The sequence below is a fragment of the Oenanthe melanoleuca genome, chromosome 17 (assembly GCF_029582105.1).
Source record: "Oenanthe melanoleuca isolate GR-GAL-2019-014 chromosome 17, OMel1.0, whole genome shotgun sequence".
NCBI lineage: Eukaryota > Metazoa > Chordata > Aves > Passeriformes > Muscicapidae > Oenanthe > Oenanthe melanoleuca.
Window position 1 is genome coordinate 8,940,149 of NC_079350.1, and position 22,852 is coordinate 8,963,000.

The 22,852-nt window shown below is 59.4% G+C and overlaps 1 protein-coding gene across 1 annotated transcript; it reads right to left on the minus strand.

Moving 5' to 3' along the window:
* Window positions 1–729: 729 nt before the first annotated feature.
* Window positions 730–20,588, minus strand: STXBP1 (syntaxin binding protein 1). The gene is made up of 19 exons (XM_056505034.1): window positions 20,447–20,588; window positions 12,226–12,275; window positions 11,988–12,069; window positions 11,276–11,352; window positions 11,043–11,121; window positions 10,826–10,929; window positions 10,030–10,178; window positions 9,026–9,110; window positions 8,765–8,895; window positions 8,326–8,433; window positions 8,149–8,209; window positions 7,550–7,615; window positions 7,334–7,414; window positions 7,097–7,235; window positions 6,858–6,967; window positions 6,652–6,753; window positions 5,532–5,617; window positions 4,486–4,640; window positions 730–2,377 (listed from the first exon to the last, which is right to left on the minus strand). Exons 1-19 carry the CDS (start codon window positions 20,481–20,483, stop codon window positions 2,295–2,297), a joined length of 1,785 nt encoding a protein of 594 aa, XP_056361009.1. The 5' UTR covers window positions 20,484–20,588; the 3' UTR covers window positions 730–2,294.
* Between the last annotated feature and the right edge of the window lie 2,264 nt (window positions 20,589–22,852).

Sequence of the window (22,852 nt, forward strand, 5' to 3'; positions counted from 1 at the left end):
CTGGGTTTTTAAGGGGTTAATGCCTGTTTTTTAGGGAAAAGGATGTGCTTGGGGCAGCTTTTCCTGGGATGGCTCCAGCCAAACCCCCTGCTCCACCCCCAGCACCTCAGCCTGTGTTTATCTGTAGCACCTACCTGAAGTGCCAGTGTCAAATGTTATTTATTTTTTGCTTTTATTTGTTGTACAAATATCCACATTTGGAGGGGGGATCAGGTCTGGAGCATTCCAAGCTCCCCCTGAGCCTGATCCTGACATGAGCCCAGAGGGGTTGGGAATGGGGCTGTCCCTTCCTCCCTTTTTTGGGGTGATTTTAAAGAAGTTTAGGGGATTTTAAAGAGGTTTTATGTGTCTCTGGTTGCCTCTGCTGATGCTCATGCCCCAAGCCCAGCCCAGCCCAGCCAGGCTGTGATGGGAACATGTGGAAAGTGTGGATAATTACCCAAATGCAGTAGCCAGGACCAAATGATGTTTTTTTTTTTCCTTATCCCTTATTTTTTAACACCCAGCAGAGCCACTGGGGTGGCATTTTGTACGAAGAAATCACCTATTTTTTTGAAGGAAATAAATGCAGTTGGATGACTCGTGTGCTGATTTTCCTTCCCAAAGCCACTCCTGGGGGAGATGTGGCATCACCACAGCAGGAGCCCTCCCTTGGGCTGGCATGGAATGTTTTCCCATGCCTTTTCCCTGTTTTCCTGGCCCTGAGGGAGCAGCACAGCACAGCCCCAGTTGCACTAGGGATGGAGATCGATTTTATTTAGTCACTCGAGTGCTTTAGTACAGAAGAACAGATATACAGAGATGATACATGTTTGTGCTTCAACACTTTCAAACATTTAGATTCCAGTAATTTCAAGGTAAACAAGTTCCAAGACAGACTAGATTATTTTTTTTTTTAAAGTTTTCCTTTTTGATAAATTATTTTTTATATAAATAACTGTAACAGAAAAAAATAATAATAATAATAATAATGTCCAACATACAAGATCCTGAAGCATTTGCATTGCTAAACCAAGGAGGAACAGAAATGGGCTGGGAGACCAAAGGGGAACCAACAAATATCAGTGCAATGATACAGCCTTTGCCCTAAAAATATATATTTAACTTTATGGGCAAGGAGCAGAAGGGAAAGGGGGGGCTAACCACCAACGAGGCAAGAAAGAGCAATTTCAGGGAAGGAAAAGGGGGGTCACAGCCTTCAGGGGGAAGAGAACAAAACCATAGACCCCAAAATATTGCAGTGCATCTAATGGCAAGGGAGAGGGGGCAATCCAGGGGCATCAAATAAAAACCCAACTAAAATCAAGAGGTTTGGGGAAATCACTATACACCAAGCTCGTAAGAACGTCACAAGACACAGTCATTAATATACACAGAGTCCAGAGGGTTTGGGGGGGGTCTGGAGGGTCTGGGGGGCCCCAGAGGGGTTTGGGGAGGGCCCAGAGGGGTTTTTTTGGGGTGACAGCACGCTCAGAAACGCTTCACCACGGGACGACACGAGCGGAGCTGGGCACGGGCACCGAGCTTCCATTGGGGCTGGATGGAGAGAGGTATCCATGGAGAGAGCAGATATACATATATATATATATAAAATGGATTTTATTTTATATATATATATGTAATTTTTGAAGGAATTCCCAGAGAGGCAGCGCTGCAGCAAGGCTGTGCAAGGGGACGGGCCCCAGCTCCCAGTTCTGACCAGTTTGGTCCCTTTCCACATGGGAGTTACCACGGTGGGAAGCGTCCTGGCTCCACCCCCATCCCAAATTCCCACCCAGATGTTGCTGTGCACATCTGGCAGGAGCACCCACCACCCCACAAGCCCTGGGACAGATGGTGGTGCCTGCCTGAGCAGTGGCTGGAGCGGTGTGGGGCGTCTGTCCATCTGTCCTCCCGTCCACACAAGACCCCAGTGAGGAGCATTCCCCAAAAAAATGTGTTTTTCTGTCGTTTTCCCCACCACATTCACCAGCAATGGGCAGATGGTTACTCAGCAATGAGCTCCTGGGCGCTTCCCACAGCTGCAGCTACAAATATATAGATTTTTTTTTTTTTTTCCTTTTTCTCTTAAACACAATGCATCCATTTTCTTAATATATATATATATATAATTTTTTTTTTGGCTGTTATCCCCTCCCTGTGGATAAAATGAGATGGGGGAGGTGCTGGGAGGGGAGAGGAGAGGATAACACAAGAACAAGAGAGAAGCTGAGCCCACTGGGTGCAGGGTGGCACCCGGGGCGGGGCGCCCGGCGGGGACGTGGGTCGGCATCGAGTGGTGACAACGTTTCCTTTTAACTGCTGCCCTCCTCCTCTGTTTTATTGAGCTTCTTCAGCGTGTCCAGCAGTTTCTGTGGGGTGAGGATGTGCGTGGACCCTGTGGGAGCAGAGGAGAAGGGGTGCAGGGGGATCAGTGATGGGTTTGGGACTGTGTGCTGTGTCCCAGCCCTGTCCCCGCTGTCCTGGGTCCCCCTTACCTGGCAGTGCTGGCCCCACACCGCTGGAAATGCTTGCAGGGAAATGCAGTTTGTGGGGCAGGGAGAATGGGAAAAGGATGGAGGAGGAGGGAGGGATGGAGCTGGAGAGAGGTGCCAGTGCAGGGGGTTGTGGCACTGGGGTCACTGCAGCACCCACGGGGGATGCAGGAGGCACTGGGGGGTGCAGGGGTGGCAGCCAGCATGAAGGACCTGCCCCAGGTCCCTCTGAGACACACAGGTGGCTGGAAGGGGTGGGAGGGGACAAGGGAAACAGGCTCTGGTCTGCTGCCCCTCGCTCAAGGTCCCCCAGCACGGTGCCAGTGGGGCTCCCACCGTGCTGCCACCCTGGCTCAGCCCCACAGGCACTGGAGAGCAGCACAGGGGAAGGCCAGGGTGGCACTCCCCAGTGGGAGCAGCAGGAGCTGAACCCAGAGCAGGGTCTGGGGTCTGCAGTGTCAGGAGGCTCCTGCCTATCCAAGGGATAGCAGGGATCCCAGCCCCAGGACACCCCAGAACTGGGGGGTCCCAGCAGTGCCCAGCCAGTGAGGATGGACCAGGATGAGAGCTGGGGGGCTGCACTGCTGCCCCTCTCCCCAGCAGGGCTGGGGCTGCACTGCTGCCCCTCTCCCCCAGCAGGGCTGGGGGCTGCACTGCTGCCCCTCTCCCCAGCAGGGCTGGGCTCTGCACTGCTGCCCCTCTCCCCAGCAGGGCTGGGGGCTGCACTGCTGCTCCTCTCCCCAGCAGGGCTGGGCTCTGCACTGCTGCCCCTCTCCCCAGCAGGGCTGGGGGGCTGCACTGTTGCCCCTCTCCCCAGCAGGACTGGGGCTGCACTGCTGCCCCTCTCCCCCAGCCCTGCTCCAGCTGCTCCCAGGGCAGAATCTGGGAGCTCTGTGCCCCTGCCTGGCCCTGGGACACCTCTGTGGGGCAGGCAGCACCCAGACCCCTGCAGCCCTGGCCAGGGGGAGCTCATGGCATGAAGGAGCCAGGGCCAGGGACATGGCTGAGGGATGACTGGATGCTCTTCCACCTGCTCGGAGGAACTGCAAGCATTTTCTAATCAGAGAACCCAGCAAACCCCAAAACAATGATTAAAAAAAAAGGAGGAATGGAAGAATGAAAGAAAACCCTTCGGGGAGGAAGAGTTTCTTTTTCATTAGTAAGCTGCCTTTACTTGGTTTCTTTGGCTCACTCCATTGCTGGAGCCTGATCCTCAAAAGATACCCTAGTGGAGTCCCTGAAGTCGGGGTGCCTCAGGTCCATGAGAAATTTGGTGGGAGTGAGAATGTGAGTAGAACCTGCAGGAGAACAGAGCAGGGCTGATGGCTGTGCCAGGCTCCCCCACGCCACCACCACCACCAGCAGCTGCTTCTGGGGCGAGGAAGAGGAAGGAGGCAGCTGGAGCCCAGAGCTTGGGAGGCACATGCAGGGGATGGAGCCTGGAGAGAGGCAGGATGAGATGGGAGCTGGGATGGGTGACAGTGACAGGGACACGGCTGGGGCAGCAGCAGGTGGTGGAGCCTGGCATGCTGAGCAGAAGAGATGCTGGGGACAGCTCCACCAGGCACCCAGGGCATGAGATGAGATGGTAAAGGACACCTGCAAGGTGTGTATCCAAGCTGTGCTTCCCAGAGGAATTTTAGGGACCTAACACCTGGGAGAGCTTCCACAGTGTCCTCTGTGCCTCACAGCTCCCCTGGGAGCAGAGATGGGAGCTGACCCTGACCATGCACTGTGCAACTGCAAAACCTTCTCCTGTCTGCACCCCTCTTTATTTTGCACTTTTCTCCCTGTGATGACCCCAAAACCGAGCAGCAATCAGAGCTGCCTCTCTCTCACCCAGCCCTGCTCACACACACCCAGCCAGGACACACGAAGAAATGGAAGCAGAAAGGAGGATGTTTGTGTGACACAGCCCAGACGGGGACGGGGGGACACCCAGGGGTGACAGGAGCCCCTTCCCGTGTGCGGATGAGCAGCAGCGGGAGGGGCCAGCCCGGCCAGCACTCACCTATTAGCACCTCCCACTTGCCGCTGGCTTGTGTCACCTCGTAGGCGCAGCGCATCTCGTTCATGCTCACCCCGCCCAGGATGAAGATGATGAGGCGGGGGCCGCTCCGGTACTCGCCCGGGGCCTTGTTCTTGTGCCAGTGGCCGTAGCGAGCACTGCGGAGGGGAGGAGCAGCGTGAAGGACGAGCAGGAGGCGCCACCCCTCAGTTAAATCACACAGACACTGCTGCGACAGCAGGCCAGGCCCAGAGATCCAGCCATGAGCTGGTCGCTGTCACAGGGAGGGAAACTGAGGCACGGGGTGCCTGGAGGGAAACTGAGGCACCAGGAGCCCAAGGGGGAAAGGAGGAATGGGATTCCTACAGGGAAACTGAGGCACGGGGTGCCTGGAGGGAAACTGAGGAGTCCGAAGGGGAAAGGAGGAATGGGATTCCTACAGGGAAACTGGGCATGGGATTTCTACAGGGGAACAGAAGTACAGGATGCCTGGAGGGAAACTGAGGCACCAGGAGCCCAAAGGGGAAAAGAGGAATGGGATTCCTACAGGGGTACAGAAGTACAGGATGCCTGGAGGGAAACTGAGGCAAAAGGAGTCCAAAGGGGAAAGGAGGAATGGGATTCCTAAAGGGAAAATGAGGCATGGGATTCCTAAAAGGAAATGGAGGCACAGGATGGCTGGAGGGAAACTGAGGAATGGGATACCTCAAGGGAAACTGAGCAATGGGATGTCTGAAGGGAAATGAAGGCATGGGATTCCTAAAGGGAAATGGAGACACGGGATATCCATAGGGAAACGTGAGCACAGGGTGCCTGAAGGGAAACTGAGGCACAGGATGCCTGAAGGAAACTGAGACAAGGGATTCCTGAAGGGGTACAGAGGCACAGCCTGTCTGGAGGGAAACTGAGACCAGGGTGCCTCAAGGAGATGGGAAGTGCCTGAGTGGAAACTGAGGCAGGGGATGCCTGAATGGCCTCAGAGCAGCTGGGGATGGGGTGGATGGAGGGTGCTGGAGCAGCTGGGGATGCACAGGGAGCAGGGCACACACCTGACAGCAGTGGTGCTGAAGGAGGCAGAGGAGCGGGTGGAGATGTACGGGTAGTGCTTGGTGTCCAGCTTGTCATCGATGGCATCCTGAGGGCAGAGCCACGGGGTCAGCCAGCAGCCAGGACAGCCCCTGGCCCCACAGCCCCTCCTGAGGAGCTGGGCTGGAGCCCTGGGATCCCCCTCCAGCAGCAGGGACATGCTGCTGCTTCAGCATGGCACAAGTCACTGCCACCTGGGAGACCTGGCAGAGGTGCTGCTGCTGCCTGGGCAGGCCCTCTGTCCTGGGGGTGAAGCCACCCCAGGGTTGTGACAAAGGAAAACATGCCTGCCTGTCCCCTGGCTCTGCTGGCACCTGGGCAAGGCTGTGACAAGGCCACCCAGCCTTGGTGGCACACACACAAACAGCCAAGCTGTTGCTGCATTTGTATTCAGGGATGCTGGGCAAGCCTGGTTTGGGATGTGAAGACTGAGGGGAGACCTCACTGCAGTCTAAACTTCCTCACGAGGGAAAGAGAAGGCGCAGGCACTGAGCTCTGTCCTCTGGGACAGGGACAGAACCCAGGCTGAGGCTGGAGTTGTGTCTGGATCTGGCTGGAGCTCAGGGCAAGGCTCTTCCCCCAGAGGTGCTGGCACTGCCCAGGCTCAGGCTGGAGCTCAGGGCAAGGTTCTTCCCCCAGAGGTGCTGGCACTGCCCAGGCTCAGGCTGGAGCTCAGGGCAAGGCTCTTCCCCCAGAGGTGCTGGCACTGCCCAGGCTCCCCAGGGAATGGGCACGGCCCCGAGGCTGCCAGAGCTCCAGGAGCGTTTGGACACCAGGGATGGACAGGGGGGAGTGTTGGGGGGTCTGGGCAGGGACAGGGGCTGCACTGGGTGATCCTGGGGGGTCCCCTTCCAGCTCAGGATATTCTGTGATTCTGTGCATCCCACCTGGCAGCAGCACACTCATGGGGGCCAGGAGAGCCTCCCAAAATATCCCAACTGTGCTGCAATCCCAGCACAGAGCAGCCTGGAGGACACGAGTTCAGAGAGGGCTGGGCTGGGAGCACCCATCTCTCTGCAGTCCTTTCCTGGGTGGCTCTGGAATTGCTGCTGTGCCCCCAGCCCTGTGCTGGTGCTGCCTCACCTCCATGATGTCCTTGATCACCGGGGTCCACCGGGACAGCTGGTAGGTCTGCTCGCTGATGCGCTCCTTGCGCTCGGGCTTGCTCCGGCGGCGCAGCGTGGACTGGGGGGCACAGGGACACCTCAGCAGGGACAGGGACAGGGACAGCCCCGGGGCACAGAGCTGCCACAGCAGAGGGGCAGGGGCAGCAGGAGCAGCGCACTCACGTCTGTGATGATGGGCACCCCGAGGTGAGCCATGTTGGTGATGATCTCGCTGTCCTCGGCCGGGATCTGAGCGTGCTGGATCAGCTTGTTCAGGTTCTCCTCGGTGATTCCTGCGGTGACACAGGGAGGGGCTGATCTCCACAGCCCCTCTGCTGCCACCCCAGGGATTTCCCAGCTGGATTGTCCTGGCCAAAGCTGGGTCTGCCTGCCCTGCCCACAGCCCTGCCCAGCCTCCTCACCGTTCTTCAGGAAGATGTAGAGCAGGATGATGCGGATCTTGTCGTAGGTGCTGACGTTGCCATCCAGCAGGATGGGGACAATGGCCCTCATGGGGTCCTTGATCTTCTCTCCTTCAGCATCAGTGCCCATGGCCAGGTCCTGCAGGGAGCCCGTGCTCATCACCACTCCGTGCTGGGAGGGTGGAGCTGACCCCTGATGTTCCTGTGGGAATGTGGGGCTGGGGGAATGTTTGGTACCTGTTCAACTCTGCAGAGCTTGTCCACAGTGCCCTGGTAGTGCTTCATGCAGTCCTCAGCCAGGTGCAGGTGGGTTGAGTACTGGGGACACAAGAGGGGTCACCTGTGCAGTGCTGGCAGCAGCTGAGGGTCCCTGTGCCACCACCCGTGGCCAGGGAGAGCTGCCAGCTCCTGATGGGGTGGGCTCAGTCACTGAGCACAGTGAGCTCCCCATACCTTGCTGAGCTCCTTCTGGTACTGTGGCATCTTCTTCAGCATCTGGGACAGGTCCCTCATGGTGGTCTGTGAGGGAAGGGGACATGTCACTCACCCTCAGGGACCTGGGGGCCTCGAGCACAGAGGGGACAACCCTGCCAAGGACTCTGTCCCCAGGTGACCCCCCTGTGGGGGTTTGGTGACACCTGATGTGTCACTGCCAGGTCTCCTCCCCTGAAGGCAGGAAGGGTCTGCAGCTCTGCAAACTGGGGTGCAGTGGGGAGAAATCCCCTGAGGATCTCCCTCTGGGAGCCTCATGTGCCTGGCTGGGGCTCAGATGGTCCTTTCAGCTCCTGGCCACTTTTACATCCTACTGTCACCAGGGTCCCCTCACTGCCACCAACTCAGAGAACAGGGACAGAGCAGCTGCTGTGGGAGGTGCACAGACCCTGTGCTGGGGCAAACTGACCCCTGGGTGCAGAGCTCTCCTAAAACACCCCATTTCCCAGCCCACAGCCATCTCCCCCTGCCAGGAACCTGACCACCCTTCTTCCTTGGCAAAGTGTCCCCAGCAGACCCCACCATGTGCCAGCCCCAGCTCAGTGGATGCATCAGGTCACCTTGTCACCCGTGTTCATCCTCTTGCTGGAAGAAAACTCCTTCAGGGACCGGGTCACCTCCCTGGAGAGAGGAGCAGGGCAGAGCTGTGAGTGGGGAGGGGACCCTCACAACAGGGTGGGTGACAATGCCAAGCCCACAAGTCCCTCCCAGGCAGCACAGAGCCCCAGGGCACTCACTGGGACACCTCAGCAATGTGCTTGTGGCGCAGGGTGACCCACAGGTCGTCATCCTCATCCAGCAGAACCTCCTTGATCCGAGCCTCTCCAATGCCACTGGTCTCGTACCTGGGATGGGGAGGGATGGCAGGATGTCACAGGGGGATGGGCTCAGGGCACACACAGACCCCTCAGCTTCAGGGAGCTGGGGGGACATCAGGGCTCTTGCTGTGCAAAGTGATTTCAGCTGGCATTGACCCCTTCCCTTCCTGCACCCTTCAACTCCTAAATGTTGGGAAGGGGCTGAGGGCTGGACAAGCCCTTCTTGTTCCAGTCCTGTGAGAGAGCAGCCCTGCTGTCTCCCAGGGGAGGACTAGTGATGGAGGGAGGGATGCTGAGCTCCCAGCTGCAGCTCTAGGCTGGCCTCAGGCTGTCACAGGGGTGGCAGTGCTGCACTCACTTGTAGACATCGTTCTCGATGGGCAGCAGGTCGTAGCTCATGGCCTGGAAGGTCAGCTCGTGCAGCACTGGGGAGGCAGGGTCAAAGCCACGGTCCAGGATGAGGAGCTGGGAGCGAGCCTTGTCCGGTCCCTGCGGGCACAGAGGGCATCAGCACCAGCTGGGGCTGCCCCAGAGCCCAGGGGGCTGTGCTGGGTGTGCTGGGCTCCCCAGCCAGGGCAGAGACTGGCAGGAGTGCCCCGGGGCTGCCAGCAGCGCTCACCTCGCCCATGGTGGGGTCATCAGCCTTGTAGGCATCCAGCTTGTCCTGGATGAGCTGTGCCAGCATGGCATTGTCCTTGTAATCCCTGAGAGAGGCAGGGGACAGGTCAGCCCCACAGGGCACGGCATGGCAGGAGGTGTTGGCTTCCCTGGGCAGCATCCTTGGCTCATGGCAGAGCAGGGACCCCAGCAGGTTGTGCTGCCCATTCCCACCTCTCCTCAACGAGCTCCACTTTGCTTTGCTGCCACGTAGATTCCAGGATCCCAACCCTCTCAGCTCCCCAGATCACCATGAGCCTGTTTACACTGAGCAGGGGCAGTGACCCTGATCTCCTGGCACACATTATCTGCTCATGGGCCATCTTTAAACCAGCTGGGCAATCATCTTTATCTTCCCACAGCCCATCCTCCCTCCAGGAGATATCTCCTGTTAATGGCCACTGAGTCCCAGGGCATGACTGATAAAATTCCATCATCCCATGGGAGATGCTCCAGCCAGGGGAGGAGCCAAGCCTTTCCTACCCAGATAAAAACTGAGATTTTGGACAGCAAGTTATCCATCTTTCCACTGGATTCCAGAGGAAAACCAGACCTTTCCACATCATCCTTCAGAGGAAACTGCACCTTCTCCAGGAGCACTGCTCCAGCTGAACCACATCTGCCCCTGCAGGAGGATGCAGCCACCATTGAATGGGACTGTGCCAACACCCTGACTGACTGACGGGTGTCAGCTTGGATTCTGACTCTGGCAGGTTTGGGATTGTTCTGTGTAAAACTGCATTTCTATTTTAATTTTCCTAGTAAAGAACTGTTATTCCTAATTCCCCAATCTTTGCCTGAGAGCCCCTTAATTCCAAAATTATAACAATAATTTGGAGGACGGGGGTTTACATTCTCCATTTCCAAGAGAAGCTCCTGCCTCTATTAGCAGACACCTGTCCTGCACACCAGGGCTGTCTGTCCCTGCCAGCAGTCTGTCCATCCCAGCCCTGGTGCCCGGCTCACCCGCGGTACCGCACGGCTGGGTACTCCTTCAGGGTGGCACACAGCGTGGCAATCTGCTCTGCCAGCCTCTCCAGGATGGGGTTCTTCATCTGCGCCTTGTGCGGGCTGTAGAAGCTTTGGAAGGAGTCAGCAGAATCCAGGGAGTAAACCTGGGGGTGCAGAGGGAGGGAGGTCAGAGGGGATGGCTGCACAGAGCCCAGCTGGGCTTGGAAAACGCAGCCAGCCCCAGATGGACCCAGCTGAGCCTGGGACTGATCAGCTGGAGCTCAGCCACGCTCAGAGCATCCCTCAGCTCCATGGCAGATCCCTGCCCATGTGCCCTCCCAGCTGAGCAGAGCAGGCAGAACACCCCTGCCCTCAGCAGCCACCTGCTCCCAGGCAGGGAAACAGAGGCTGGGGACAGCAGAAACACACTGCTCCCCACTGAAAACCACGGGAAGGTGCCAAGAGGTCACTCCCTAGAATGCTGAGGATTGAAGGGTTAATGGCACCAAGGAGTTCTGGCATGTCTGCCCCCAGGTGCCTTTGTCCCCAGCACGGGCAGATGGCCCAGGGCCAGCTCCCTGGTGTTTTTGGCTGGTGGCTGGGCTGGCCAGCACAGCTGTGGGCACGGGGCCAGGGCACTGCACCTGCTAAATCCCCTGTGGGATCAGCCCAGAAGTCATCTGAGGAGACAGGGAGGCAGAGCAAGGAGCCAGCTGGGGCTGCAGGGCTGTTACACAAACCTGCTGGGCTGCAGAGGCACCTGGAGCAGCCCTGGCTGTCCCCAGCCTGCCCCAGCCCAGCCCAGGCTCACCTGGGACTCGGAAGGGAGGAAGGCAATGTTGATCTCTGTCAGGGTCTTGATGACCTTGGCAGCCCGGGATTTCACCAGCTCGTTGAACAGGGCGTCAGGACAGGCTGCAAGGGGAGGAGCAGCAGGAGGGGGCTCAGCACCTCTCCATCCCTCATCCCCCATCCCTCCCCACCTGCTGGCACCGTGTCAGTGCCTGTCCCCCCCTCCGGGCACTCACAGTCAGTGAAGAAGACGTGGGCAGCTCTGTACTTGGAGGTGGGGGGATCCTTGAAGTCGTTGATGAGGGAGTGGATGGACTGGAAGAGAGAGGAGCAGCTGGGCTGGGCAGGATGCACTGTGGGCCTCCCTCCTGGCTCAGGGCAAGCTCTGCACCTCCACCCCACCACCCCAGTGGAGCCAGGACGCTCCCAGGGCACAGCTGCCCCTGTGCCCTGCCCACCCTGCTCTCACCTTCTCGGAGGGGGTGATGAGATACACGGCCTCCAGGCTGGGCAGGGGCTCCCGGCGCTTGTTGATGTCCTCCACAACTTGGGGGAAAAAAAGGGATCATGGCAGGAGGGCTGTGGGCAGGGACTGAGCCATGCAGGGCTGTTGGGCACCCCATGGCAGCCCCTCCACATCCAAAACAGCCCCAGGACCCGTCCCTGCCCAGCCAGCAGCTGGGGCACCCCTGCCCACCCCATCCCAGCCCTGGTCCCTGCTGAGCTGTGGGCACCTAGCCAGGTCCCAGGGCCATGGATCTGTCTGTGCTGCTGCTCCCTTGCTCTATCCTCACACCCCCCTTCAGCTGAGGATGAAGCTCTGGCTGCACCCAGACAAACCCCACTATCCCCAACACCTCCCAGTACCCAGCCTGGGGTTTCCTTCTCCTTCCCAAGTGTTGCAGGGAGCTATTTAATTATTAGGCTGATAAAAACCAACACCTGGTCCCCTCCTGGAGCTGAAGAGCTGCCAGGGGACAAGGTGTTCTGGCTGCTCCAGCCCCAGCAGGCAAGGAGGGACCTGTGCACCTCCAGCCTGGCACCAGCAGCCGTCCATGGGCTCCATCCCAAACGGGACAGGGCTGTGCCAGCCACCCTGTGCCAGCCTGGAGATGCCTTTGTGGGTGTCCTGGTGCAGAGGGAGAGCTGGCCCTCCCCACAGGCAGGGTGGGGGTACTCACTGGTTATGCCCTCTGTCATGATGTCGGTCATCTTGCAGCAGGACGAGAGCATGCGCATGCTCAGCTGGTCCACCACCAGCACCTGGGACAGGTGAGCACCCCATAAACACCCCATAAACACCCATCAGCACCCCATAAACACCCCATCAGCACCCTGGGAGCTGGGGCACAGCAGCACCTTCCCCCCCTGCCCCCTCCCCTGCTTCCTCCCCTCCTGCACCCCTGCCCTGCTGCTCACCTTCCATTCCCCCTTCTTCTTCACTTTCCGGATCACATCGTGCATGATCTCTGCAAGAAAGGGGGTGTGGGCAGTGGTGAGACCCCAGTTCCCACCCTACAGCACCCCAGAGCCTGCTGGCAGCAGCAGGGGCTGCACTGGGGGCACCAAACCCCACCCTGTGCAGGGTCACACTGAGCCCTGCTCACCCTGGGCCTTAACTGGGGATGGGGCTGGTTTTGGGGTACCCAGGGAGGGGTGGTCACCCCCCAGACTCATTTTTCTCTCGTGCTTGGCACTCACAGGCGGACCCCAGGCTGGTGGGGAGCATGTGCTGGTTGGGGGGTCCCTCTGGGCCACCCCACGAGGGTCAGTCCTAATCCCAAGTGCTGGGAAAACAACAGCAGCTTAAGAGCTCCTTTTAGAAACAAGAATCAAGCAGCCTGAGCCTGTTCCTTGTAATCCCTCACAATCCCATTTCACCTCCCATGGCTGCCAGGCTTATGCAACCAGGCAGGACAGCAGCACCCCTGGGACCACCCCAAATTCCCCTGGGCCAGCTCCTGGGAGGAGCAGGGACATGAGGAGGTGGCAGTGGGACAACTTTTGGGGTTGGGTTGCAGGAAGGAGCATTCAAGCTGTGCTCTCCTGCCAGTGCTGCCCAACATCTGTTTTGGGGGAACAAGGTGCCCCCCAAAGCCTTTCACTGTCCCTCAGAGAGCTGAGCCTGAGGAAAGGAGTCTGTGCCATGTCCTCACACAGCATTTTCCCTGCATTTCACCCCTGCAGGGTTTTGCTCCGAGCCCCAGTCCCAGGGACAGGGATGGAAATGCCCAATAAAAAGCCAGTTAAGGAATGTCCCTAAATCAAACAACAGAAGTGTGAGGATGTCACCCTGCCAGCCCCAGCCTTGGGAGCCTTCCCTTCCCTGGGGGTCACCCCAAGGGTGCTGATTCCCTGGGAAGAGCCCAGCAGGGATTAAACAGAGCTCAGAGCCCAGGCAGGGTGAGGAAAGAGGCACAGAGCATCCTCCAAAGAGCTCCCTGGTCCTGCCACAGGGCACAACTCCAGCACAAGCTGGAGATTGGTGTCACATTTAGGGAGATGTGGCCCTGAGTGTCCCTGCTGGGTGTCCCTGCAGCAGCCATGGAAGCCCAGCTGAGGGAAAATGCTCTGGTCTCCCAGGGGAATGGGAGGTGCTGAGATCCCAACTCCTCCAGTCATGCCCAGTCCCCTCTCAGTAGTGCTCTCCCATTCCACACCAGCAGCCAGATGTTGCTGTCCATGTCCTCAAACATCTGGCCAGACAGAGTTTTTAGGATCTAACATCACCTGCTGATGCTCACAGCCAAGTTTTTAATCTTGGAGATAAAACCAGGTTTCAGGGGGGAAAGAAAAATCCCTGAGCATCTCAGCTCCTCCAACCCTACCCCAACAATCTGTTTCCTTCAGGCTGAAAGAATTGTCATGACAATTTCTCCCAAGAACAGGGAACACAGACAGCATCAGAGCCAGGACAGGGCAGCAGGCAGGGTCAGGCTGGACACCCAGCACCTGGCTCATCCTCAGGGATGTGACACTGCCACTGCCAGGCAGGTGACACGCTGGCCTAGTAGGACTTGAGCCCATCCAGCCCTCCAAGAGGCTTATCCCACGTCACTTAGAGCCTGGCCTTCCCCAGCCTGCCCTGCCAGGGACAGAGCCAGCCCCAAGTGTCCCACTGCAGCTGGGGAGGGGGAGTGCCCCTGCCCCCACAACAAAGCTGGGTCCCCAGGAGATGGACCCTTTTTGGGGTTCCCCAAGAGATGGACCCATGTGGGGTTCCCCAGGAGATGGACCCTTTTGGGGTTCCCCAAGAGATGGATCCTTTTTGGGGTTCTCCAATAAATGGACCCTTTTGGGATGCACTCTTTTTATGATGCCCCAAGAAACGGATCCTTTTTGGGATGTTCTGAGAGGTGGACTCATTTTGGAGTACTCCAAGAGACAGACCCATTTTTGGATGTCCCAAGAGATACACCCATTTGGGGTTCCCTAAGAGATGGACCCATTCTGGGGTTCTCCAAGAGATGGACTCATTTTGGGGTACCCTAAGAGACAGACCCATTCTGGGATGCCCCAAGACATGGGCCCTTTTTATGATGCCCCAAGAGATGGACCCATTTTGGGGTTCCCCATGAGATGGACACATTTTGGGGTTCCCCAAGCCCACTATCCAGCTTCAGAACAGGGCTGGAAGCTGATGAGCAGCCCTGGTGGCAGAGATAAAACCCACTGGGACACCAGGGAGGGGCTGCTGCAGCCTGGGACACCCCAGGAAATCCCTGCTGCTCAGGAATGCTCCTTTCTGCCACATCCCAGCACCTGAGCCCTGACGTGGCACAGGAGACATGGATGGGCACTTGATCCCAACCATCACCACATCCTGTGAGGATCCCAAACCCCTGGGCAGCTCTGGAGTGCTGGATCACAGAAATCCACAGTGAGCTTTGCTGGAGCCCCACTTCTCCTAAAAAGCTGTCAGGCTGCATCTCCCAGACAGACAAGCTTGGCTTTGGGCTGGCCTGGCAACTGCATTTGTGCTGGTTCATTAACTAATTGCTCAAGCCAGTGTGGATGTTGCACTGATCCAGGCTGGAGGGATGCAGGGGAGCATGTCCCCAGCTCCAAGCAGGTGCCAACCCCAAATAAAACAGGCAGCAAGGACCAGAGGTGGCAGGAATGTCCCTCCATGGCCACCAGCACATGGAAACCACTGAGGGGACAAAACCCAGCTGATGGCTGAGAACCCAAACAAGTCTCAAACCTTCAGCAGCTCAACATCCATTTTTCCCTGGATTTTTCAGCCCTTCCTGGAGGACACATTCCTCAGCCAGGAATCCAGGGGTTAGTCCCAGTTGTGGTGGTAACCTGTGTTTAATTCCCCTTTCCCTGTCTGCACTGCTCTCAGGAAGGATGTCCACATTTATCCCTGCTGGCAAAGCCCTGGGAAAGCTGCACAGCCTAGGGAGGAAGAGGAGGAGGATGGAGACCTGGAGCTCCTGAACTCTGCAGAAGTTGAGTAACAGCCAGAAGTGAAAAAGGGAAATGAAATGCATGATCACACCCTCTGAGTGCCCTGGAGAAAGAGAGGAAAATTCAGGAGGTTTTCAGTGCAGGAGGAGGCTCAGGGTGATTGCTGGGGTGTCCTGTGCAGGGACTTTGAAGATCCTTTTGGCCCCTTCAGCTCAGGATATTCTGTGCTAACTCCAGGCAATCTCCTTGGGTCTGCACAGGGATCTGGGGGAGAGCTGAGCAGAGTTTCCTGTTTGGGCACAGTCAGTGACCCACAGCCCCCCACCAGCACCTGTCCTCTTGCTCCAGATGTTCCCATCCCCAGCTGCTGCAGTGCCAGGAGGAGCCCAGAGCTGTCCTGCAGCCCTCACTGTCACAGTGTCCCCAGGGGGAGGTGACCCTCACATTCCAACGTGTGGCCGTGACTCCTCAAGCTTCTCCTCTGCCTTGAAGCCAAATGGAGGAAAACACCAACAAATGGTGGTTCTTTGGTGGGAATCCAGGCTGGTTAGCTGTGCCCTCAGGAACACCAGGCAGCTGGCACGTGGCTGGGGGCTCCTTGCTGCTCCCTGAGCCAGGGCCAACCTCCTGAAGGGCTGCACAGAAGCCACAGGTGTGAGCACACTGAGGCTCTCTCTCATCCTGGGGGCTGTGGGAGCCCACAGTGCCAGCACCTCCAGCCCTGCTCTATTTCTGCACTCCCCAGAGCCAAGCTCCCTCCCTGCACCGTGAGTTGGAGGGAGCAGCATCTGCTCCTCAGCGTGAGACCACAAGCCTTGTGATGGTGATGAGCCTCCTCTGAAAGGTGTTGATGTTGTGGGAAGAAGGGAGGAATCTCTCCTGGGACACTTTCTGCAAGAGGTGCAGAGGAATCAGACCTTACATTTCCTTTTTTTTTAAGAGGGAAAGAGCCTAAATCCTCCCTGCTAGTGGCTTTTTTAACCTTCTTGCACATGCAGGTGAGTGGCTGCAGTCCTGCCAAACTGAGGTTTGTCACTCTTGGTCACCTTCCATGCTCACATATGGGCAGGAGCTTCTCAGCCCCTGGTGCAGACTGTGCTCTGGAGATTGAAATTGTTCTGCAAGGTGATGGTGAACGCTGAATTTTACAATTTTTTTCAAGCTTTTCCAACTTGGAGCTGACACTGGAGGTGAGACACAGGCTGGTGACAGAGCTGCAGCCCCAGCAGAGGCTTTGCCCATTCCTGTACCCACACACCAGGCTGGGGGCACCACGGGGACTCCTGGCAAGTGGGAACTGGGAGGATGGGATGCCCACGGTGGGGATGGTGCAGAGAGCTCCTGCTGCTCACCCATGCACTCCTGCAGCAGGCTGAGGTCACAGCCCTGCCCTGTGCAGGCATGGATGCCATGGGCACCCCTGCAATGCTCCCTGTGCCCTTCACTGCCTCCTCCTCCTCTGTGCCTGGCATGGGCAGCACCCCAGCCGTGTCCCCTGGGCACTGAGCATCCTCCACCAGCAGCATCTGTCCCCCCAGGGCTCCCTGTGCCCCAGCAGGGGCTGGTGGCAGCTGCAGGGTGCCCCAAGAGCTGGGCTGAGCCAGGTGCCAGCAGCCCCAGCCCTGCCCCTGCCTCCTCCCTGTCCCTGCAGGTGCAGCACAACCCCAGCCTGAGTCCCTGAGTCATCCCCAGGCAGGGCTGGAGCCTGGAGAGCCCAGCTGGGGACACACAGTGACACTGGGCAGTGCCAGGCCGTGTCCAGGGCACAGGTCAGCTCTGGGGGAGGCTGTGCAGGTGAGGCTGCAGGTGGGAGGATCACCTGGTGGCCTGGGGGAAAGGTGTTCTCTGCTGTCTCTGCAAAGTGCTTCCTTATCCCAGGGCTCCTGCACTGCTCCCACCTGCCAGGACAGCAATGGCAGCAAAAGGAGCCTTTGGGGAGCTGGAGGGGTGCAGGGGTTCCTGGATCCAGCCTGGAGCCACAGCCATGTGCTCCAGCTCTGTGTCCTGCCGGTGGCACAGGTGTCACCCCTGCAGCAGGGCCTGTCCCTCCTCACTGCTGGCACTTCAGTGAGGTAAAACCTGCCTCAGCCTCCTCCTCCTCCTCACTGCAGGCTGCTGCAGGAGAGCCACCACTGGGCTGGGCAGGGCAAGCCCGGGGAAGGTGGCCCTGAGATCCCAGGGGCACGAGAGGATGGGAGGGATGTCCAAGCAGCTGGGGGCAGGTGAAGATTTGGGGATGATGTCTGTGCAGTTGGGGGGCAGGTGATGATTTGGGGATGATGTCTGTGCAGTTGGGGGGCAGGTGATGATTTGGGGATGATGTCCCTGCAGTTGGGGGGCAGGTGATGATTTGGGAATGCTGTCTGTGCAACTGAGGGGCAGATGAAGATTTGGGGATGATGTCCCTGCAGTTGGGGGGCAGGTGATGATTTGGGGATGATATCTGTACAGCTGAGGGGCAGGTGAAGATTTGGGGATGGGTGTCCTCAGAGCTGTCACTGTCAGCTGAGATTTTCCCAACCAGCACCAGGGCAGAGGGGCCAGCTCTCCCTGGGAGGGGACAGACACACAGCAGGAGGACCTGGCCCTCAGGCATCACCTCTGGGGACAAGCACACTCAGCTCCAGCCTACCCAGCCAGCAGCAGGCCCAGGAGGATGCAGTCCCCATGGCTGGACACCTCGGGAAGGCGCAGGGACAGCCCCACACACACACACACAGCTCTGGGGGTGGCAGTCTGCTTGTGCCCTCCTCCTCCTGCAGCCCTGGCCCACCTCTCCCCCTGCCCACCACCTCCCAGCTCTTCAGAGGCCTCCAACCCCCGTCCTGTTATGGCACCAGCTGGTCAGAGGAATAATCCGGGTCTGGAGGGACGCCAGGGCAGAATGCAGCTCGGGAGGGGGGGCTGGCGGAGTGAGCCATGGCAACGCGGCAGCATCCTCCCCATCCTTCCATCCATCCTCCCCATCCTTCCATCCATCCTCCCCATCCTTCCATCCATCCATCCTTCCCATCCATCCTTCCATCCTCCCCATCCTTCCATCCATCCTCCCCATCCATCCATCCATCCTTCCATCCTCCCCATCCTTCCTTCCATCCTCCCCATCCATCCTTCCATCCTCCCCATCCTTCCATCCTCCCCATCCATCCATCCATCCATCCATCCCATCCTTCCATCCTCCTGGAGAAGGAGCCCACAGGACATGTCCTGCCTCGGGGTCAGCCCCAGGCTTGGCCCTCTCACTCCTGAGGAGCAAACCTCTCCTGCAGCAAAGCCCCAGGGAGAGCAGGGCTGGCGCAGCCAGGGAACCCTGTGCCAGCAGCACCGGTGCCCAAGGACAAGATCTGGGGGCCCTGCAGGCTGCTCCCAGCTCCGGGGGGGTGCAACAGCCCCCCAAGGCAGGCAGCAAGCCCAGGGGCTCCCCGATGCCGGGGGGACCCCAGGGTGCTCCCCGGTGCAGCCCCGGCTCCTCTGCAGCATTCTGGCTGCTCAAACCCCGCTCCCCCCTCGCAGCCACCCACGCCTCCTCGCCAGCCCGGCTGCCCGGCTCACATTTCCATTTTCAGTCTGGAATCATGTTTTTCAGGGAAAGAACGGAGCAGTTTGTCACTAAACCCTGAAGGGGAGGATTAAGTCAGATTTCGAACCTCTCCGTGCGTGTGTGTGTGTCTGTGCTCTCCCCCTGCCTTTTCCGGCGCAGAGACAATGAATGGCAATAGGGGACACGCAGTGGCGCTGCTCTCTGTCCCCTCTCGGCCAGGGCACCGCATGTGGCACTGCCAGGGCTGCGTGGGCAGCGGGTCCAACCCCCCCACCCCGCATCCCACCGGGCTGGGGCACCCCCAGCCCCCCAAAACCAACCCAGCACAGCCCCAGAGGCATCCCCTCCCTCCCCAGCGCCCATCCTGCAGCACAGCAGCACCGGGACCCTGCCCTGCCTTTCCCGTCCATTTTGGGCTCTGTCCCCGCCGCAGCAGCCCGGGCTGGGCGGGGGGATGGCGCAGGTGACACGGCAGGGTGGCAGGGCCGTGGGGATCCCCCCGTTGTCCCCCCCCTGCCCATCGCCACCCACCCGATCAGATCACACCACCAGCCCGGCCGCGCCATCTGCAGCGGGCAAGGGAGGGCGGGGGGACGGCAAAAACACCCCAAAAAACAGCCAAAAAACCCAAAAAAACACCCGGATCCGGCCGCGGGCAGCCACGGTGCCACGGAAATAAACCCTGCGAGAGGCGGGGAGGAGGAGGAGGAGGAGGAGGAAGGCTCATGGCTGCGGGGGGAAGTTCCCACCGGTTCCTGCCCTTTCATTTTCTCCATTTTTTTTTTTTTTTTCTTTTTAATGCGGAGTTTTTTCGCCTGAATTTCGCCCCGGGGAAAAGAAGCACCTCTCCTGTTCCTCGGGTGTTTTTTGGAGAACAACCCCCCCCCCGTGAAAATATCGCCTTGCAACAGCCGGGAAGGAGGAAGCGGAGCCGGGGACGATCGCGCCGTGCCCCCGCCCGCGGCTCCCGGAATATTCCGGCCGGGAACAGCGCGACCCCCGCGGGCACGGCATGCCCGGGCAGGGGGGGCACACACGGGGCACCCCCGGGCTGGGGGAGACAAGGCACAGCCGGGAAAATAATAATAATAATAACAGTGCAGGGAATGAGGATAATAACGAAATGCAGCCCAGCGTTTGAGCGGGATTTGCTGCAGACAAAGCGGGAGGGCCCAGCCTGGCACTGCGCTGGGGGAGGGTTTGGGGGGCTGCATCCCTCTGTGCCCCCCGCTTCGGGGGCCTGGGGGCCACGGGGGTCGAGGGGGTAAAACAGAGGGGGGTAAAACCGAGGGGGATAAAACCGAGGGGGGGTAAAACCGAGGAGGGGTAAAACCGAGGGGGGATAAAACCGAGGGGGGATAAAACCGAGAAGGGTAAAACCGAGGGGTGTCCGAGCGTCTCCGGCTTCCTTGTCCCCCCCCTCGGTTTTCCAGCCTGGCCCCGTCACCGATCCCCCCTCCCCCGGCACTGCAGAAAAGCCCCAACAATTCAACCAACGCACCCCGGAAGGTGACAGCACCCCCAGCCCATAATGCCAGCGTGTCCCCGCGGGGAATGTCCCGTGTCGCCGCGCCCCCCCCCCCGCCCCCCCGAGGGTCCGTATTGCGCACCCGCAGCATCCCCGCAGCCCCGGCCGGGCCGCCCCGGCCCCCCGCCCCAAACCGCCCGCGGCAGCGCGGATCTTACTCTCTCCCACCACAGCCTTGAGTCCGATGGGGGCCATGTCTGTGCCGGGGGGCTCGGGGGCACCCCGAGGCGCTCGGCCGGGCGAGGCTGCGGGCGGCGGCGCAGGGATGCGGAGGGCGGAGGGAGGAGGAGGAGGAGGAGGATGGGGGGGGTCGGGGGGGCGCGGGGGGCGGGGCGCTGCGCTCAGCTGACCGGGGCGGGGCTTGGGGGCTGCGTCATCGGCCACGCCCTGGACACGCCCAGGCAGGGCCACGCCCCGCGCCGCAGAGCAGAGCCCGCCGCCAGCGCCCCCTGGCAGGCGGGACACGGAACTGCAGCGGGGACACGGACACGGACAGGGGACACGGACAGGGGACACGGACAGGGGGACAGACACGGACACGGTGACATGAACAGGGGGATGCACATGGACAAGAGGACACGGACACGGGGACACACATGGACAGGGGGACACGAACGGACCCTCCTTGCCAGAATCACCCACGGACACACTCATGGAACCCCCCTGCGACAGGAATTAACATAGACACACCCCCAGCAGCCCCCCACATCCGAAATCCCCCCCGCAGCCAGCATCATCCACAGACACGCACACAGCATCACCCACAGACCCCAGCATCACCCACAGTCCCCAGCATCACCCACAGACACGCACACAGCATCACCCACACCCCAGCATCACCCACACATCCCCAGCATCACCCACAGACACGCACCCAGCATCACCCACACCCCAGCATCACCCACACATCCCAGCATCACCCACAGACACGCACACCCACACCGCATCACCCCCACAGCCAGCATCACCCCCGTACCAGCGTCACCCCCTTCCCACACCCCAGGGCTCAGCTCTGCCCCCAAAGCTCAGCCAAAACAAAGCATTGCCCCCCAGGGCTGCAGTGGGGAGGGGTCTCTGGGGTGAATCAGGTTTATTTCCCAGTAAAATATCACACATACACACACAGAGGGGATCAGTCACCCCTCCTGGGCACGGCAGGCTGTAAATCTGGGGGCAAAGGCTGTGTGCTCACCCTGCACCCAGCACGGCACACAACAGCCTCCCCTCCAGGCTGGCCGCCAGGCTCTGGGGCTGCCTCCCAGCCCTGTGCCCCGCGGATTTGGGCGCTTCTGTGCTTCCCCTTCTGAGCCTGGGCTGCGTGTGAAGGGGGGAAATGGGGCAGGAGGTGCTAGCACAGAGCCGGAGCGCACGGCAGCGCTCCAGGGACAGGCTGTGCCCGCAGGTGCGTGCGTGTGCAGACATTTATATGTATGTATGTATGGCCACGGAGAGGCTCACCCTGCCCCGGGGCGCCTGGGGACACAGGAGCACCCAGAGGGACAGCAGAGTGACAAAAGCCTGTGCTCAGCCCCAGGTCGGACAGCCGAGAGCCCTTTGCTACAAAACCTGCTCTCCTCGATGCTTCCTTAAAAATAATCCGAGCTGAGTTTGTCAGCGGCGCTGGACTCGGTGCCAGGCGCAGCTATAAATACCAGCAGGCTATTTAGGAGAGAGGTGTTTCACTGCTCCTCCATCTCTGTCAGTCTCCCCAGGGAGAGCATCGTTTGTCTGCAGAAGCCCCAGCGCTTGGGGAGCTGCAGGAGGGCTGGACCTGGCTGGAGGGGTCCCCAAGCTGTGTCCCCTCACCCCTGGGGACAGTCAGCTCCCGGGCAGCTCAGTGGTTCTCTTGCATCCATCACACCTGGTAGAAAATATAAATAAGGAGAGTGGGAAAATTTCGTTGGAAAAATTGGAAACCAAGCTGCCCCACTCCACAGGCTGCCTGGGGAAGGAGGCAGGCTGGGGATGGAGGATTTGGAGGGGAAAACTGGGAGGGCAGGGATGGGAACATCCTCCCCATGGAGGGTGGAGAGGGAATGATGGTTTGGAGTGTCCTCCTGACAACACAGCTGGTCCATCCTGACATCCAGGACCCCGCTGGCCTCGGGGCTGGATTGGGACCCAGAGGCTGCTTCCCACTGCAGGGCATCTGCTGGAGTGCAAAATGCCTCAGGACGGCACCAAGCAGGGAGTAGGGGATGGTTTGGGACCCCCAGAAACCTCTCCCTGCTCAGGGGGATGTGGGTGAGGAGCTGGGAAGGGAAGGGAAGGGAAGGGAAGGGAAGGGAAGGGAAGGGAAGGGAAGGGAAGGGAAGGGAAGGGAAGGGAAGGGAAGGGAAGGGAAGGGAAGGGAAGGGAAGGGAAGGGAAGGGAAGGGAAGGGAAGGGAAGGGAAGGGAAGGGAAGGGAAGGGAAGGCGCTTTTCCTCAGCCCCCTTTCCACACAGGGTTGGGAAGGAGCAATACAGTGGATGGGGAAAGGTGGTGGCTGCTCCCCTCACTCCATCCTGTGCTGTTTTGGTCCAAATCATGGAAATTGGGATGGCCCATATCCCATATCCCACAT